At 45.9% G+C, this 17493-nt stretch overlaps 1 protein-coding gene and 1 long non-coding RNA gene across 2 annotated transcripts in view; one reads left to right on the plus strand and one right to left on the minus strand.

Annotated features, from left to right (window-relative positions):
• Nucleotides 1-17493, minus strand: part of LOC135195843 (uncharacterized) — a 126744-nt gene that overhangs the window by 35375 nt on the left and 73876 nt on the right. The window lies entirely within an intron of this gene.
• LOC135195478 (peroxisome assembly protein 10-B-like) overlaps nucleotides 2866-17493 on the plus strand; it is a 72771-nt gene continuing 58143 nt past the window's right edge. Inside the window, 2 exon segments of the mRNA XM_064221697.1 lie at nucleotides 2866-2908; nucleotides 2911-2976. Of these exon segments, the coding sequence (XP_064077767.1) occupies nucleotides 2866-2908; nucleotides 2911-2976 (109 nt within the window).

Here is a 17493-nt window from a genome sequence, read left to right on the forward strand (position 1 = left end):
GGGACCGACTCTGGAAGCTACGACCCCAAAAGATGCTGGAGATCTTGCTGGATGGAGGCTAGAGAGGGGCTGCGGACAAGGGGTCAACCATACCCAGTTGACTTGCCCGCAGGGAAGATCTGGACGGCCAGCTTCTTGTCCAGGATGTACGGCTGGCCTTTGGCGGCGTTCTTCCCGAACCGCCCACCCACCCACGCTTTCACGGGTAGCGAGGGCGACCTCCCTCACACCAGTAGCCTGAAAGAAAGGGCGAGATGAGATTCTAATGGCGGAACGGGGTTAACAAACTTATGACTAAGAGTTGTTAGTAAAATGATAAGGAAGCCTATAATGGACTTACCCCTCTCCCAGATGACCGACTAGGTCGTAGCAGATGGCGCAGGCTCTGGGTGCCAGACGATCATCTCGTTGAATGATGTGGCACAATGGGGCGTGAGACCTGCACTCATCGTGGCCGCAGGGGTCGTACAACGTCGCGTTGCACGCCGGGACCTGACAGTTGGTAGCCTGTAAGTGGAAAGATACATGAGTATCAGGAGAACACTTACAGCCTAACAGTTGCTCCGCTGGTGCCGGAGCGATAAAGTTAGATTAAACCAGAGCCCCGCCATAAAACGTGTGGTAACAAGGTTGGCGGTTGGTGTCCTAGGCTATAGCTCCGCTGATGGCGGGGACGGGGACCACAAAAAGAAACCAACAGGAGTGGTGGTAAATGGAAACCACGACGGAAAACTGGCGGGGATGGTAGAATATAAATAATAAAATTAAACAATTCATCGTAAAAATAGGGTATATCCTTAAAATAACAATAATAACAAACCTTTCTCCACCCGTCTACTAGAAGAGTGCCCGGGTAAGAAGCAAGCTCCCTTCGGTAGCGGGGGAGAGATGTAAGGATAGAGTAGGCAAGCAACCCGACAACTAGTAGTGCCCACCCCGCCCCGCTGGCGGAGCCAGTAATCTATAACCAAAGGTGCCCCGGCTGCGACGGAAGGCTCCTTTCGTTATAGCGAGGGAGGTGGCTGAGCAACTGGGGAGGTGGGGGGGAGGAAGGTATCGGCGCCCCCCCCCCCCCCCCCCCCCCCCCCCCCCCCCCCCCCCCCCCCCCCCCCCCCCCCCCCCCCCCCCCCCCCCCCCCCCCCCCCCCCCCCCCCCCCTAACACGGCGGGGGAGAGAGAGAGGGGGGGGATGGCCTACTCCTCCCCGCCTCACCGACTACCCGCTCGGAGACCCGGTACCTCATGAGTGGTCGCCATACCCCCGCTGGGAGGAACCCCTGGCCACCTCAGAGAGGGAGAGAGAAGGCGACTGAGGTTGTTATGACAACCAAGGGGTCCCCCAGCACCTCCCTATACCAGGTAGGGAGGGCAGAGGCAGGGTAAGGTGCGATGGAACACATGACCGCTAAGTGCCATAGGCCGCGAGCAAACACAACCGTGGGAGGGCCACGTGAAACCAGGCTGTACCAATACAAGGAACATGCACCCTAGGCTAGCCTAACACCCTAAATATAAAATATTACATCGAAAAGATGGAAAAGGACACTTTTAGTAAAGAGAAAGAAGCCCAGGAGGAGGCAGACTGTTCCAAGAAACAGAAGCCTACTCGGAGCCAGCGATAGCCGATGAAGAGCAAGAGCCGGGATGCTGGGCAGGAATAATAATAATAGCCTAAATACCAAACTAAGAGAAATGGTAGGGGGGCTAAACTAGCTAAAACTCGATGTAAAAGACAATGAACGTAATATAGTAAGCCCATAAGTATAAGAAGTCCCAGTATGGAGGACCGGGAATTCTTAACGAGGCAGCATGGCGCCACCACGAGGACAACGGGAAACCAGTATATTGACCTATTAGGAGGAAAATACTGGTACCCGGAAGATAAAAAATGCAGTAAAAAACATTACTATGAGTTACTTAACTTAGCCGTTGCAATTGCAGAGCGTTCCATGGTGAAGAATAGGATAAATCCCGAAATAAGCACAGCACAGAAAAATAATGCGGTCTGGACGCTAGCGCTAAAGATTAAGGATGTCCGCTAGGGGCGCTGCTGTCCGTGGCGTCCTCTAGTAGTAGTAGTAGCGGCTGCATCGCCCGTTGGTATCAGCTCTCTCTTAAGGGATTCTGATTGGAAGTTCTAATTGGTTGAATGTCTCGTGGTAGTGATTCCACTCGCCCCTATTACCATACCGACACTTCTTTAAGAGTGAGCGGAGGTCAGTTTTACTGACATTTTCTTAATTTGTTTTTCTCTGGAATTTTAGATTAATTGTTTACCTAGAAAGAATGATATTAAGGATCCTTTCATAGGCCGACACGAGCTGAGCCCAGAAAGTGCATTTAGTCATGCAAAATTAGATAAAATGAGTAATTTGTGAATATTTTTCAGTAAAGATACTGCGAATAGACAAATTTTATGCGAATAATGGGCATATACTTGGTAAGCTGCTTACATAAGAATGACATTTTTATAATAAAATAAGATTTTATGTATACTTACCAAGTAGTTACATAATCAGAGCCCTACCTCCTCCCCTCCCATGGATAGAAGGGCATAAACAACGGATTTTCGTGCTGGGTTGGTTCCTCTCTCCCCCAGTATTGGGCAAGGGGTATCACCTAGCCAAAACAAACTAGCTCTTCAGCAAATTTCAAACATTCCAGCTCCCAACATAAAGAAACTATAGCTATGTAACTATTTATAAATAGTAAATAATTAAATAAAAATATGAGTCAATTAACTTGCAAGATGAATGTTTTAGGGTAGTAATGAATTCCATCTTAGCTTGAACTTTGTGGAATACCTAACCACCAGAAAAATGTCTTGACATTTTTGTGAAATGAGATTTTTTTTTTTTTTCTTCAGATGCCATTTCATCAAGCAGGAGCAGCAGAAATTCTTAGATCTGTGCAAAAGATGAGAGCTTCCTCAGTCATTTGAAGTCAAGTATTGCTGAGATAGTGCAAAGATCTTTGGGTATGTAAGCTTTAGCTAAATACCACAGCTAGAGTTTTTGGGAATTTTTTGTTATATTTTTTGTATAGTGTCTGTGCAGTTACTGTAGATCTTTTGCTTTACAAATGGTATAATGATCAGAAAGGAGGAATAGAATAGAAATATTTTCCAAATTGTGTAAAACTCTTGCCTCAAAGAAACCAAGACATTTTGTATAAGAAATTTACCAAGTATATGTACATATAGTAGTAATTACATTGCTATATATTTCTAAAAATTCAAACTTCATGGTAGCGACTTAATTAACTTTTGTTCATGAAACTTACCTGTCAGATATATATATAGCTGTATTTTCTGAAGTCCGACAGAATTTTAAAAACTTCGACACACGCAGTGGTCGGCCAGGTGGTTAGTACCCATTCCCGCCGCTGGGAGGCGGGTATCAGGAACCATTCCCAATTTTCTATTCATAATTTTTCTGTCGCCGGTGCTGGAAAACACCTGTTTCCAGTACCTCCAGTCTTAGATTTTGGAAACTTCATTGCCGCTAAGTATCCTATTGTCTTTTAATTTATTTACTTGGATTGTGGCTAGACATACGCTATCTTAAATTGATTTGAATTTGATTCATTTTGCATAAGATATCTGAATCTTAGTTAGGCTAGTTCAGAGGGTGTTGTCTGCAAAGATAGGGTGTGGCTACCGAAAGCTTCGGTAGATCCGCACTTGGTATGCACGAGGGTATGAGTCTTGCTTCTTTGTTGAGATTTGTCATGTGAGGAGTGTGAGACTTTGTCTATTCCGTAAGGAAGACGTATGATTCGTATGTACGCAATTAATCAGTAAAACATGTCTAATTCCGTAAGGAAAACGTTATGATTCGTATGTACGCAATTAATCAGTAAACAAAAGTCAGGGTAGTGAACCTGCTAACCTTCCTGTAGACTTTTTTTTGTCTAACCCTGTAGTATGGCCTACGGGTTATGAATTGTCTGCGAGAGGTGATCGCTCTCCTTCATTGTTGTGAAGAGTGCTACTCTGTTATTGTTTCTCATAACCCTGTAATGTTGCCTTCGGGCCCTAAACAGTGTCTGTAGAGGTTAGTTGCCCTTTCTCTAATACTCTTTCGATTCGTATCTTAGAATCGAAAGTGCTTGCTTTAGAGAGCAATAGCGAAGTGGCTAAGTGCAGTTGACAGTGCCCTTGTGTAGTGGGAGGGTGCGTCAGATCGGCCTTATTTCGCCTCTAGGCCGGGAACCTCTGCTTGACTCCCAGGGACCCGGGGAGAGAGCATGTCGAAAGCCGAAGGAGGGTTACGAGGAACCCCCACCGATCTGGCGTGCCTTCGGCAGTTTCTGATGAAAATCCCCAGGACTGCCAATAATTGTGTGCACGTGCACGAATCCTGAAGGATTGCTTCTCGTCCTCCGAAGCGTCCTCCCCGCGCAGGGGTTGGAGCTTTCGGAAGGACTCGCGCTCTAAATATGACAATTGTCGAAAATTGCATTTTCCTAAACTATACAAACCTGAGGTCCTTTAACAATAGGAAGGTAACTAGCGGCAGCTGGGACGGTCGTAAGCTTGAACAAGGGGAGAACGGTAGTTAAACTGCTTGTCCGATCCGTCGCGCGCGCTCCGCGCCGCCCGGAGAGGTGAAGAATCACTTTTGCTTTAGGCCATGCAAAAAGTTGCAGAGTGAGGGGTGGCATGACGGTGGGACTATATGTAAAGGACCTCAGGTTTGTATAGTTAGGAAAAATGCAATTTTATGGCATTCAAACTTACCTGTCAGATATATACTTAGCTATAGACTCCGTCGTCCCCGATAGAAATTCGAATTTCGCGGCACACTCCACAGGTAGGTCAGGTGATCTACCGCCCCGCCGCTGGTGGCGGGAATAGGAATCATTCCCGTTTTCTAATACAGATTTTCTCTATCGGCCGTGACAGCAACATTGTTGTTGTTACTCCTGATTGATTTTCGTATTTTTCATCGCTATTGATCTTCTAAGCCGGTTATTTTGGTGACGTATTGGATCTTTTGGTTTGGCATACTCTTCGTGGACTGTTTTTTTTTGGACTTGGTTTTGGATATTTCTCATGATGTCGGATTCTAGCTTTACGGTTAGAAGACAGTGTGTAAATGAGGGATGCATGGTGAGGATACCGAAAGCTTCGGTAGACCCCTCACACAGTTTGTAAGGGGTGTAGAAGGAATGAATGTTCAATTTCTAACACCTGTGATGAATGTGTAAATATGAATGAGGAAGAATGGAAGAATTTAAATTCATATTTAAGGAAATTAGATATGGATAGGGCTAGGAAGGCTTCCTCCAGAAGCGTAAGTAGGTCTCGCTCTAACGAGCCTATTAAATTAACACCTAACCCTAAACCTCTATCTTCTTCTCTAGTACTAAGACTGCAAATCCGGCAACGGAAATTGCAGATCTTAAAGCTGCGCTACAAAGGATGATGGAACGTCAAATGATGACGTTGAAAGGTAAGCACAGTGATAGTGAATTAAGTGTCCCTAGTGCAGTGGAGGGTGCGTCTGATCGGCTCTGTCTCGCTCCAGGCCTAGACCTCTTCCAAGCTCACAGGCCCAGAGGAGAAGGAATGTCGAAAGCCTTACGGAGGTTACGGAGAATCCCCACCGATCAGGCGTCCCCTCGGCAGATTCTGTGACGACCCGAACTGCCAAGGATCGCTATCGAAAAAGCATCCTAAAGAAGTGTTTTTCTTCTTCAGATTCTTCACTGAATGTAAGGGGATGGAGTTCTGATGAACTGTCACGCCCCTTAAAGAGAAGTTGGAAGGCTCCAACTTTGGATTCAAGCCCTGAGCTTTTCTCCGATCTATCACCTTGTGAAAAGAAGAAAAGAAGATTGGTTCCTAAACGGAAATCGGAGTTTCCTTCCGTTTCTAGACATCCCTCACCTGAATCAGGGAAGGAAAAAGAGAGTGCGGCTGCAAAGATTATCCTAAATGGTGGCAGGAGCACTTTCGGCCTTAGTAGGAGTTTTTACTAAGGAAACTCCCAGGAGAGAAAACGGACTCTTTCCTTCCTATAAAAGGGATTTTGACGAAGGAAAAATCTATTTCTGGGTGATTGGCTCGTGTCGCCCTATGAAAGTATCCTTAATATCATTCTTTCTAGGTAAAATTAGCCTAAAATTACCAGAGAAAAACAAAATTAAGAAAATGTCAGTAAAACTGACTCGCTCACTCTTAAAAAGAAGAAGTCGGTATGATATAGGGCGAGTGTGGAACACTACCACGAGACAAACACAATTAGAACTTCCCTATCAGAATCCCCCCAAGAGAGAGCTGATACCAACGGGCGATGCAGCCTCTACTACTACTACTAGAGGACGCCACGGACAGCAGCGCCCCTAGCGGTCATCCTTAATTAAAACAGTAAATACATCTTGTCTGCAAGGGGGGGAAAACAAAACATATAAAAAAGGGGGGGTTTCATAGGGCGACACGAGCCAATCACCCAGAAATAGATTTTTCCTTCGTCCAAAATCCCTTTTCTGGGCTCAGCTCGTGTCGGCCTATGAAAGAGTACCAGAGAAACAGGACAAGATGGAAAAGGAAACAATGAAAAACAGTTTAAAATGATGGATATAATATAAGTAATCAAAATCAGCATACAAATTAGCACTTAAACTAACTTATTATAACAGTAAAATAATAGAATGTTAGTAAACTTAAAGTACTTAAATGGTAAATAAATAAAATTACAGAGATGCATGTAAAATAAGGCAAATTTGGGATTTACTTAATTAGAATACATAATTACAAAATATATACATACATGTGTCCTACCCTAGCATAAAAATAAGGGTAGGTACACTGAAATCCATCATTAAATACAATTATTTCCAAATATATACAAACACATTGTGACTGAAGTTCATCACAAAACACAAAATGGTGAATATACAAACATATTGTGTCCTACCCTAGCATAAAAATAAGGGTAGGTACACTGAAGTACATATCAGTACAAAAGTGGTTGTCCCTAGCAAAAAAATAAGGGACAATCCACTATATGATACAACGGCTAAGGCTATGATGTTGAGTAGCCTGACGATAGGTTGAGGCATGTTGGTTGAAGTAGGTAGAAAGGAGACCTGGATCAATACTACAACTACTAAACAGTATCAGGGGAAACTATGTTTCCCGCTGCTACTGCTGAAAACTTTAAAGATTCCAAGGACTTTAAATAATGCCCGTTTAAAGACTGTCGGGGATTTCCATCCAGTATACTTCCTAAGATCCTCAAAGTTCATATGTTGGAAATAATTAATTGAGGTGGCTACTCCCCTGATATCATGTGCTTTTGGGAATGACTCAGGGTTGGCTTGTTTAATGAAGTAAAGGATTTGCTGTCTAATGCCTTAACTGATAAAGTACCACCTTTTTTCTCTCATAAAGAGAGCACCTGAGGATCTAGAAGAAGTACGAGAAGAAAGGCTCTAAGAGTTGATACTGGGCAGAGAGAAGGATCCTGTGGAAGTGGGATAACCTTCCAAGGGGCCCACCTTGCAAGAGGATCTTCATTTTGGCTAAAAAGCTACGATCCGGAGCAAGTAGAACTTCTCCTGATGGGAGGAAGTCCACATGACCCGCATCCCTGGATAGAGCCGACAGTTCTGAAATTCTAGCTCCTGAGGCTAGGCTTAATAAGAATAATGTCTTCCTCAGGAGCATAATGAACGTACAAGACGAGTTGTCAGTATCTGAAGCTAGTTTGAGGACATCATTTAAGAACCATGAAACTGTAGTAGGCCTCTGAGAAGGTCTAAGTCTAGCACAGGCTTTAGGGATAGATGTGAAATAAGATTCAGTCAAATCTATCTGAAACCTACTTGAAAGATTTCTTCAAAGCCGATTTGTGAGTGGTAATCGTTGCTAGCTGCTAAACCTTTTTCAAACAAGGATCTGAAAAAGGATATAGCCAAATTAACTGTCATGGTTGTGTGTTCGTTTCTCTCAAGAAAGATGCTAATTTTTTAACAGCTGAGTCATATTGTCTAATGGTTGACTCTCTCTTATCTGATTCTAGGAAGAGAATGTTCTGTGGTAGTGTTCCACACTCGCCCCTATATCATACCGACACTTCTTTTTAAGAGTGAGCGAGTCAGTTTACTGACATTTTCTTAATTTTGTTTTTCTATGGTAATTTAGGCTAATTTTACCTAGAAAGAATGATATTAAGGATACTTTCATAGGCCGACACGAGCTGAGCCCAGAAAGAAGATGAAGGGAAAGAAAGAAGAAACGGAAGTTTCGGCTTATACTCGGAGGAGTATGAAGAATGCGCCAAAAACGCCAACCTGGCGCAATGCGCCAGATGCGCCAGATGAGTTTGAGACTCCATACGAGATCAGAAGAGCCAGAAGCGCCAGATGCGCCATATGCGCCAGAAGAGCCAGCCTGGCGAAATGCGCCAGAAGCGCCAGATGCGCCATATGCGCCAGAAGAGCCAGCCTGGCGAAATGCGCCAGAAGCGCCAGAGGCGCCATATGCGCCAGAAGCGCCAGCCTGGCGAAATGCGCCAGAGGCTCCAGATGCGCCAGAAGCGCCACCCTGCCGAAATGCGCCAGATGCGCCAGAAGCGCCACTCTGCCGCAAATGCGCTAGAAGCGCCAGCTTGGCGCAAGGAATCACGAGCGTCCAACCCGGCGCAATGAGCCACAAGTGACAAATAAGAGACGGACTTCTTCCAAAAGACAATTAAGCCAGGAAGATTTGTTTGGCTTTCGGAAGGATAAACCTTTACCTGACAAGGACTCTAGTTGTCGCACAAGCGGCCGTATTCCTTGTCAGGACATAGGTCGTTTCCGGAGAAAGCGATAGGAGAGGACATCCTTCGTCTGACAGAGGAGAAAGGTGTCGCACAAGCGGCCATCGCTCTTGCCAGGAGAAGGATAAGGTCGTTTTGCAGGATCAACCTATCTCTCGTAGGGACGCAAGTTATCGCACAAGCGGTCGTCGTTCTTGCGAGAGTGGGCTGGATGTTGCAAGAGGCCAGTCTCCTACTGGAAATAAACAATCCTCTTCGGAATTGGATTTGGAAGAGATTTTGGACTCTGAAAATCACTCGGCTCCGGGTTTGTCAGATTACAAGACGCTGGCAGCCCTCTTACTTCAAGAGTTTGGGGACTCTTAAGCCCTACTGCTCCTCCTTCTCCAAGGTCCTTGTTTACAAGCACGAAGGTCCCCGAAACAATCATCTTTTATTAAAATGAAGCCAACCATTTCCATGAACAAGGCTCTCCGATTCGTAGGAAATTGGTTGGAATCAAGGAGAAGGCGGGGAAGACAGTCTTTACCTGCCCTCCTTCCAGACTATTCAGGGAAGAAGGGAATTTGGTACGAGACGGGCAAACCACGGGGTCTAGCTCTCCCGTCCACTGCCGAAGCAGATTTTTCGAATCTGGTAGATTCGTCTAGGAGACAAGCCTGTCATCAGCAAAGATCACATGGGGGACTTCTGAGATGGACCATCTCCTCAAGGATTGTTTAATGTCTTAGAAGTTTTAACTTCTTAGACTGGTCCCTTGGGGTGTTGGCCAAAATAGACACAAGAGGAGGAACTTCTTAGTCCAGAAGTCCTTCATAGTGTTCTTTCCTGTATGGACAGGCGGTTCAGGATGGATCAGGAGAGGTGGCCTCTCTGTTTGGTAACTGGTATTCTGAAGAAGAGAGTCTTATTTAGCTCTTTTCTGACGAAAGCAGTTACTCCTACTCAGAGGTCATCTCTTCTGTATGCTCCTCTGTCGGACAATTGTTTCCTTCAAATCTTGTAAAAGATATTTCTCATCTTTGACAGAAAAGGCCACACAAGATCTGTTGGCCCAATCTGCAAAGAAATCGAGGACTTCGGGTCCTATTAAGAGAGAGACTAGGGCTCCTCAACAGCCCTTTCGAGGAAAGTACCTCGGCCAGACCCTCTTTTAGAAGAGAGGAGTGCAGAAGAGAGGTAGGCCTTCCTTCAGACCTATCAAGAGAGCTAAATGAGACAACAGTCCTTCAAGCACCGGTAGGAGCCAGACTTCGGAAATTTTCCGAAGAATGGGCTCGGAGACAGGCAGAATTTGGTCCCTTTCCGTGGTAACAAAGGGATATATGATCCCATTTCGAGACAGACCTCCCTTGACTACGAACCCGAGGGAACTGTCAGCCCAATACAGGGACCTGCCAAGAAAGAAGCATTATTGCAACTGGTAGAACAGATGTTGCAAAAGGAGGCCATCGAAGTGGTTCGGGATCCGCATTCCCGAGGATTCTACAACCGTCTTTTTCTGGTTCCGAAATCCTCGGGAGGGTGGAGACCGGTTCCTGGATGTGAGCGCATTGAAACCGATTGTGGAGAACACAAAGTTCTCTATGGAAACATCAAAATCGGTTCTGCGGCTCTTCGTCCAGGAGATTGGATGGTCTCCTTAGATCTACAAGATGCATACTTTCATGTCCCCCTGCATCCATCATCGAAGAAATATCTCCGATTCATGATGCAGGGGAAAGTATACCAATTCAGAGCCCTATGCTTCGGCCTTTCAACGGCCCCTCAAGTGTTCACGAGGCTAATGATTGAACGTTGCGAGATGGCTACATCTAGAGGGGATAAATATATCCCTTTATCTGGACGATTGGCTAATAAGAGCAAAATCGGAAATCAGTGCTTGAAGGACTTGGAGAAGACTTTGAACTTGACAAAATCTTTGGGACTGCTCGTGAACCTCGAGAAATCACAATTGATCCCCAGACAGAACATAGTCTATCTGGGGATACAGATGGATTCTCGGGGTTTTCGGGCGTTTCCATCTCAAGACAGAATTACTCGAGGCTTAGAAAAGATCTCGAACTTCTTAGGGAAAGAAAAAAGGACCTCGGCGAGGGAATGGCTCAGTCTGCTGGGCACCCTTTCCTCGTTAGAGCAGTTCATTTCCCTGGGAAGATTAAATCTCAGACCTCTGCAATTTTATCTAAAGAGGATGTGGAGTCAAAAGACAGGAGACTTGTCAGATCATTTTTCCATCCAACAGGGGATAAATCAGACCTAAAGTGGTGGTTAACCCCATTAACAAGGAACGAAGGGGTGTCCCTCTTTATTCGGAACCCTCACCGAGTGTTGTTTTTCCGATGCCTCGGAAACAGGTTGGGGAGCAACACTGGGTCCAAAGGAAGTAGCAGGGGTTTGGACCAGACAACAAACTACTCTGCCACATCAATGCGAAGGAACTCCTGGCAATTCATCTAGCCTAGGAATACTTCGAAGCGGAAGTCAGAGAGGCGGTAGTTCAAGTCAATTCCGACAACACACAGCTCTGGCTTACATCCGGAATCAAGGGGGGCACTCACTCTTTCTCTCTGAACGAAATAGCGAGAGCTCTATTAACCTGGACAGAGGAACGGGCATTATTCTGCGTACAAGGTGTGTCAAGGAGTAAAAAACCTAAGGGCAGACAGATTGAGCAGAAAGAACCAGGTTCTCCCGACAGAGTGGATGCTCCACTCAGAAGTCTGCAGACAAATATGGTCACTCTGGGGGAGACCCCAGATCGACCTGTTTGCCACGTTCTCTCCAGGAAAATAGACAACTTCTGCTCGCTAGAAGAAGATCCCAGAGCCACAGCGATCGATGCCTTCCTCATGGATTGGTCAGGCATAGATGCATACGCTTTTCCCCCATTCAAAAATTGCTGGGGGAAGTAGTAAGAAAATTTGTTGGCATCGGAAAGGAATGAGAATGACTCTAATTGCTCCCTTTTGGCCTTCCCGAATCTGGTTCACAGAGGTACTGGAATGGACGGTGGACTTCCCCAGATCTCTACCAGACAGGACAGATCTGCTCAGACAACCCCACTTCGAGAGGTTCCACAAAAACATCCAAAGTCTCTCCCTGACTGCCTTTCGACTATCGAAAGACTGGTCAGAGCGAGAGGCTTTTCAAAGAAAGTGGCAACTTCAATTGCTAGAGCCGCAGAGCCTCTACCCTGCGGGTCTACCAATCGAAGTGGGAAGTTTCCGTAGATGGTGTAGGTCGAAGAAGCTGTCCTCTTCCAATACCTCTGTAACCGAAATCGCGGATTTTCTCCTCTTCTTAAGAGAAGAATCCAAATGGCCGTATCAACTATTAAGGGATATAGGAGTATGCTCTCAGCTGTTTTTAGAAAACAGAGGGCTGAATCTCGAGAATAATAAGGACTTTCATGATCTCATCAGGTCTTTCGAGACTAAGAAATTGAGATCATCGATTCCCCCGAGTTGGAACCTGGACGTTGTCCTAAAGTTCTTGATGTCGGACAGGTTCGAACCTATAGATAAAAATCTCATTCAGAGATCTTACTAGCAAATGCATATTCCTGTTGGCTCTAGCAAACTGCTAAGAGGATCAGTGAATTGCATGCTTTGGACTCTCGGGTGGGGATTTAGAAAAGACTCGGCTGTCATTTCTTTCCAGGATCTTTTCCTAGCGAAGAATGAGAAACCCTTCTAAACCTTGGCCTAGAAGTTCGAAGTCAAGGGACTCTCTTCTCTGGTAGGAAGAGAGTTGGATCGGTCCCTTTGCCCAGTCAGGACCTTAAAATTTATTAGAAAAGAAGACACAGCTTCAGGGATGTCGACAAGGTCTTTGGTGTCGGTAAGAAACCCCAATAGACCGATGTCAAAGAACGCACTGGCATTCTTTGTCAGAAATGTAATTACCGAAGCTCATAGGAATGCCAAGAGAACTCTTTTAAAGCTGCTGAGAGTGAAAGCTCACGAAGTCCGGGCTGTGGCAACTTCCCTTTCTTTTACGAAGAATATGTCCATGAGAAACATTTTAGCAGCAACTTACTGGAGGTGCAATTCAGTATTTGCATCCCACTATTTAAAGGATGTTAGAATAAATACATAGATAAATGTTTCGCTCTTGGACCTTATGTATCAGCGGATACTATGCTGGGAAATGGAGCAGACGCTGATCCTTAAATTTGTTTTTAATATTTTTAATAATTAGTTTAAATATTGTTGTTGAGTTGTGGGTTGCTTGAAAGAATGTTCGGGGATGACTCCTTTCAATCGTAGTACTAACCCCAATAAGGATCAGGTGATCGGGATTAGTGTCGTGCTCTATGATCATGCCAATAGGCAAGGTGTTTGTCATGTAAGTGGATAGGACCCCATTGACAAAGATCCTAAGGTTCTGAAGCGTAAGTGGGTAAGACCCCGGTAACAGACCATCAAGAACTCTTAGCATGAGGTCACTACCTCGCTGAGGCTCTTGAAGCGATACGGGCTCCTAGGCGAGTAGCAGTGAAGTCTTTCGCTAACACAGGTAGGAATCAAGGTTTTTAATTTTATTACCTACAACATATGTTGTTTCCTGTCTATTTCAGTAGATTAGCTGTCTCTTACCCTCCGCCAAAGGTGCCAATCAGCTAAGTATATATCTGACAGGTAAGTTGAATGCATAAAAATGTTATTGTCATGATACAATAAAGTTTTATGCATACTTACCTGGCAGATATATACGGTGTATGGCCCACCCGACCTCCCCTCAGGAGACAGGTGGAAGAGAAAATCTGTCTTAGAAAACGGGAATGATTCCTATTCCCGCCACCAGCGGCGGGGCGGTAGATCACCTGACCTACCTGTGGAGTGTGCCGCGAAATTCGAATTTCTATCGGGGACGACGGAGTCTATAGCTAAGTATATATCTGCCAGGTAAGTATGCATAAAAACTTTATTGTATCATGACAATAACATTTTTCAACAAATTGTCATTTGTTCCGATACGTAATACAAACCCTCGGTCCTTTAACAATAGGAAGACTCACTTCTTGGTGGAGGAATCTGAGGTCTTTTTGGTGAACAGACTGGTGTCGTCCACCCTGGAGTGCCTCCCTGGTCGTAAGAGCAAGGGAGGGATCCAAACCTCTGTCCGATTGATCGGGGTGTGCACCGCAGGATCAATGGTCAGACCTCTGGGCCAAGTACTAGAGAGAGGCAAGTATCTCTTCGTACCAGCAAGCAAGAACTTGTTCCTGTTTGCAAGAGACAATCATAAAATGATGGGTTTGTCTCAATTTGGCATCCACTTCCTCCCCCTTGTTGGAGGAATGGTGGATATTTACTCCTATCCCTATGAAAGGGATAGGATGGTGCTCTATTGAGTACTCACCTGCATCTCGTCCTTACCCAGCAGGGTGACGACCGTGTCCCTCTACCCAAAGGTAGAGGGAAGAAAAAGATGGGAGAGGAGCCAGTCACACTCTCATTCCTCATCCATTCTTACGGTCACACCAGGACTCGATGCTGTTCAGCCTGCGAGGGTCTGGGTTAACTACCCAACGTGTTGAGCAACCACCACGGTTCCCAAGGAAAAGATCCAAGGAACTGTGGGCAATATCCTGAAGGTAGAAGGAGGTGCATGCGGTCCGGTTGGACCAGGCGCCTGCCTTCATTACCTGCGCCACGGAAAGTTCTTGCGGAACGCGAGAGAATGATGAAGAGGCGTCCACACTCATCCTGGGTGTCGAGTTTCTTCAGACAGCTCCGTCGCACCTTCACAGGACAAAGCAGCATAGCCTTCGTATCGGAGGCGGTGAAGTCCATTAGGGAGGGTATTGTGAAGGACTGCGAACCAATCGTCAGTTACCGAAGGGTTCTGGAGTCTTCGCTACGAAGATCGGTACGAAACCTCGAGCGTCACAAATCCCCATCCCTTTGTGCTTGACTTCTCAAGAGAAGTCATGCAGTTACCTAAGAACGGAAAAGAAAGGGAATAGTCGTATGACCTATCCCTCTTCTCGACTTTGGTTATGTACAGTACTCATACTGACAAGGCTATTAAGACGAAGTAATGATTGCTCTGGAACAACCGAACTAAGGTCCACAGCATAGTTCGTAACTGACTCGGGCGCTCTGACAGCTGCCGACTGACTGGTTCGGAATCAGTAGAGGCAAGTTGTCCAAGCATCCGGGTAAGTCACGTGACCTTCGCCCTTTAAAGTTATGCTGAGAGACCAAACAAATAAAAAAATATTTGTTAGTCACCGATGCCGGACGGCGCGGCGATGATTCTCTTAATGCATAAGCTCAAAAGGCGAAAGTCAATTGCCTTCAAAAGGACCGAGGTCCTGATGGCAAGAAAATCTCATAGACGTTGAATCTCAGCTTAAGATGAAACAACACTATGTGACGTTGAAGACGAAGGTAGGCAATGAATGCAACCTACGTCTTCCAGCTGAATCGAGAGAAGGAATCTCAAGATTCTCAAACCTGTGCTTACAAATGACTGAAAACGCTAACCGCCATTTCATTGCTGTCCGTTGTGCAATGAAAGCGGGGCGTTCTTCAGTAATGAAAAACACAGGGGAGAAGCCGCTTGAAGAACTGCTTCTCATGGGTCTGAACGTTTGGAAGTAGAGCTGGCAGTGTGGGAGTAGGCGATGTCTTTCAATACATCTGCTAATCCGGGTGAACAATGAACAATTGTACACCTCCGAATACAAGTATTTTGAGGACAAACTCAGATTCCGCAAAAATCATTCGCCATTATCGGGATACGATGCAGCAAGAGACTATTACAGAATTCTGTTACCGTGCGGTAAACAGAAAGATGAGAGTCGAATAGATATCTCTGTTTAAATTATCGCAATACCGAAGACGATGAATACTAGCGTTTCACAGCAGTAGATGGTCATTCATGTATGCGAGAATCCCCGTTAATCAGAGACTTAAGTCCGTGATTGTTGGGCAGAGATACGGTTGTTATTCAATCAAAGCAGGTGAGAAAGACATAAACAACCGTCTATCTCAAAGCGGCAGCTGATACTGAAATGCCTCGGGCAATTCAATACGGCAGTAGCTGTCGCTGACTCGTCATCCTGAGTTGCCAAGTAATCCTTTCCACGAAGGAATGCGTTCGGCTAGAACCACCGAGCATAAAAAGATATGCCTCGAGCAATTATATTTAAGCGAAACGAATTTCGGTAAATATAAAAGCTTAAATGGTGTTGTTGTGACAAACACCATAATTATATAAAATTGAAACTGGAAACTCCTGGGAGGTTGCAGGCAAACCCGGGTTGCAGTTCAATTAGAATACTTTTCGTCTAAGTGCGCAATCCGTAGAATAACCAGGATAGCGCCTACCCCTCGGACCATTCAACTGCTTAGCAGAATCAATGTCGCGAGGTAATATACGTAGTATATTTGTAGGATTCTGAACAACGATCTCCATCCTAAATTCTTTTCCTTCAAGAAAACAAAATAAGGATTGGAGATCGACCACCTTCGTTCTCTATTAAAGAGAGTGAAGGAGAAGTCTTCCTTGAAGGAAAGCTTCAATGTTGAACAGAATACTAAGACGATAGTTCCAGCAAACTGGATATTCCCGTCCGTTCTTCTCTATTCCAGGTTGGTCGCCTACTGTGAGATAGTCTTCTTTCAGCAGCAGTCTTCTTCCTAATGCTAGAAAGTTCCAGGAATTCGAGCATAGGCGAGGTTCCCGATTATCGTGTAACATATCGGGGATTCTCGTCTCGCTCACTTTGGACCGTGGTCTCGCCTAAGTGTTTGGAGATCGTAACGAAAACTCTAACACTCTGAATGCGCTAAAAATTCCGTAGAATTCTAAGCAGTCTGCGAAACCCCCACCGAATTTGTCAAACGATATCGGATGGTGGTCCTCTCGATTCCCGTAGAAATCGAGAATGGGGCAGGATCCATCCTCAACGCACCGGGGCTTACGTCAGGTAGGACCCGAAGGTCCCCCCTGGTAGCGCAGTCCCCAACGTGGGTATCCTACAGAGAAATCTCTTGTAGGATCCTTCCCCTTTCCCTCGTAGCCGTAAGGAGAGAGGGAATGGGGGAGGAATTGGGGATACCTTCGCTCGCCTTCCTTCCAGTGGAAACTAGCAGTTGGAGAAGAGTAGGAGCAGCCATCGCCTTGCGGCGATGGCCTCTCAGAGTCTGGGAAAACGTATCGTCAGGAGAAAAAAAACGTTTTCCCGAGGAGGGTACGAACTCTCACTGTAGGTAAGGGTCTGCCGCCACTGTGAACGTCGTCTGGGTGGGGCTGATCGGACACCTGACAGGAGAGAGCCGATACCGTTCCTCCGAACTCATTCCAGTCCTCGTCGAGGTCGAAACCTCTCAGGAGGACCGAAGGTTAGGAGATTTAACTAGGTGTCCGAAGACAACGTAGAAACGCCGCTGTCGCAGTAGAGGGAGGTGGAAGTAGCTTGATCGACCGGCCAGAACTGAGAGAGCCTTCTTGTCCGGAGACGAGAGACTCTGGTTCAAGACAGAATCGGCAAAGCTCTGATCGCGGCATACCCACCGTCAGTTTGGGTTCCTCTCGGGCCCCAAAACGACTCGAGCAGAGACATGGGCTCTGGCTGGTGGGAGCGGCGATCCTTCCCCCCGGTCGTTGTGCTGACGAATCAGTGCAATAACCTGGGTAAAGTTACTCTGAATCTCGGAGTTACAGCGTCTTGAGGAGTAGACCGTCCAGTCCCTCCAACAAGAGCA

Source organism: Macrobrachium nipponense, chromosome 16, assembly GCF_015104395.2.
Source record: "Macrobrachium nipponense isolate FS-2020 chromosome 16, ASM1510439v2, whole genome shotgun sequence".
Lineage (NCBI taxonomy): Eukaryota > Metazoa > Arthropoda > Malacostraca > Decapoda > Palaemonidae > Macrobrachium > Macrobrachium nipponense.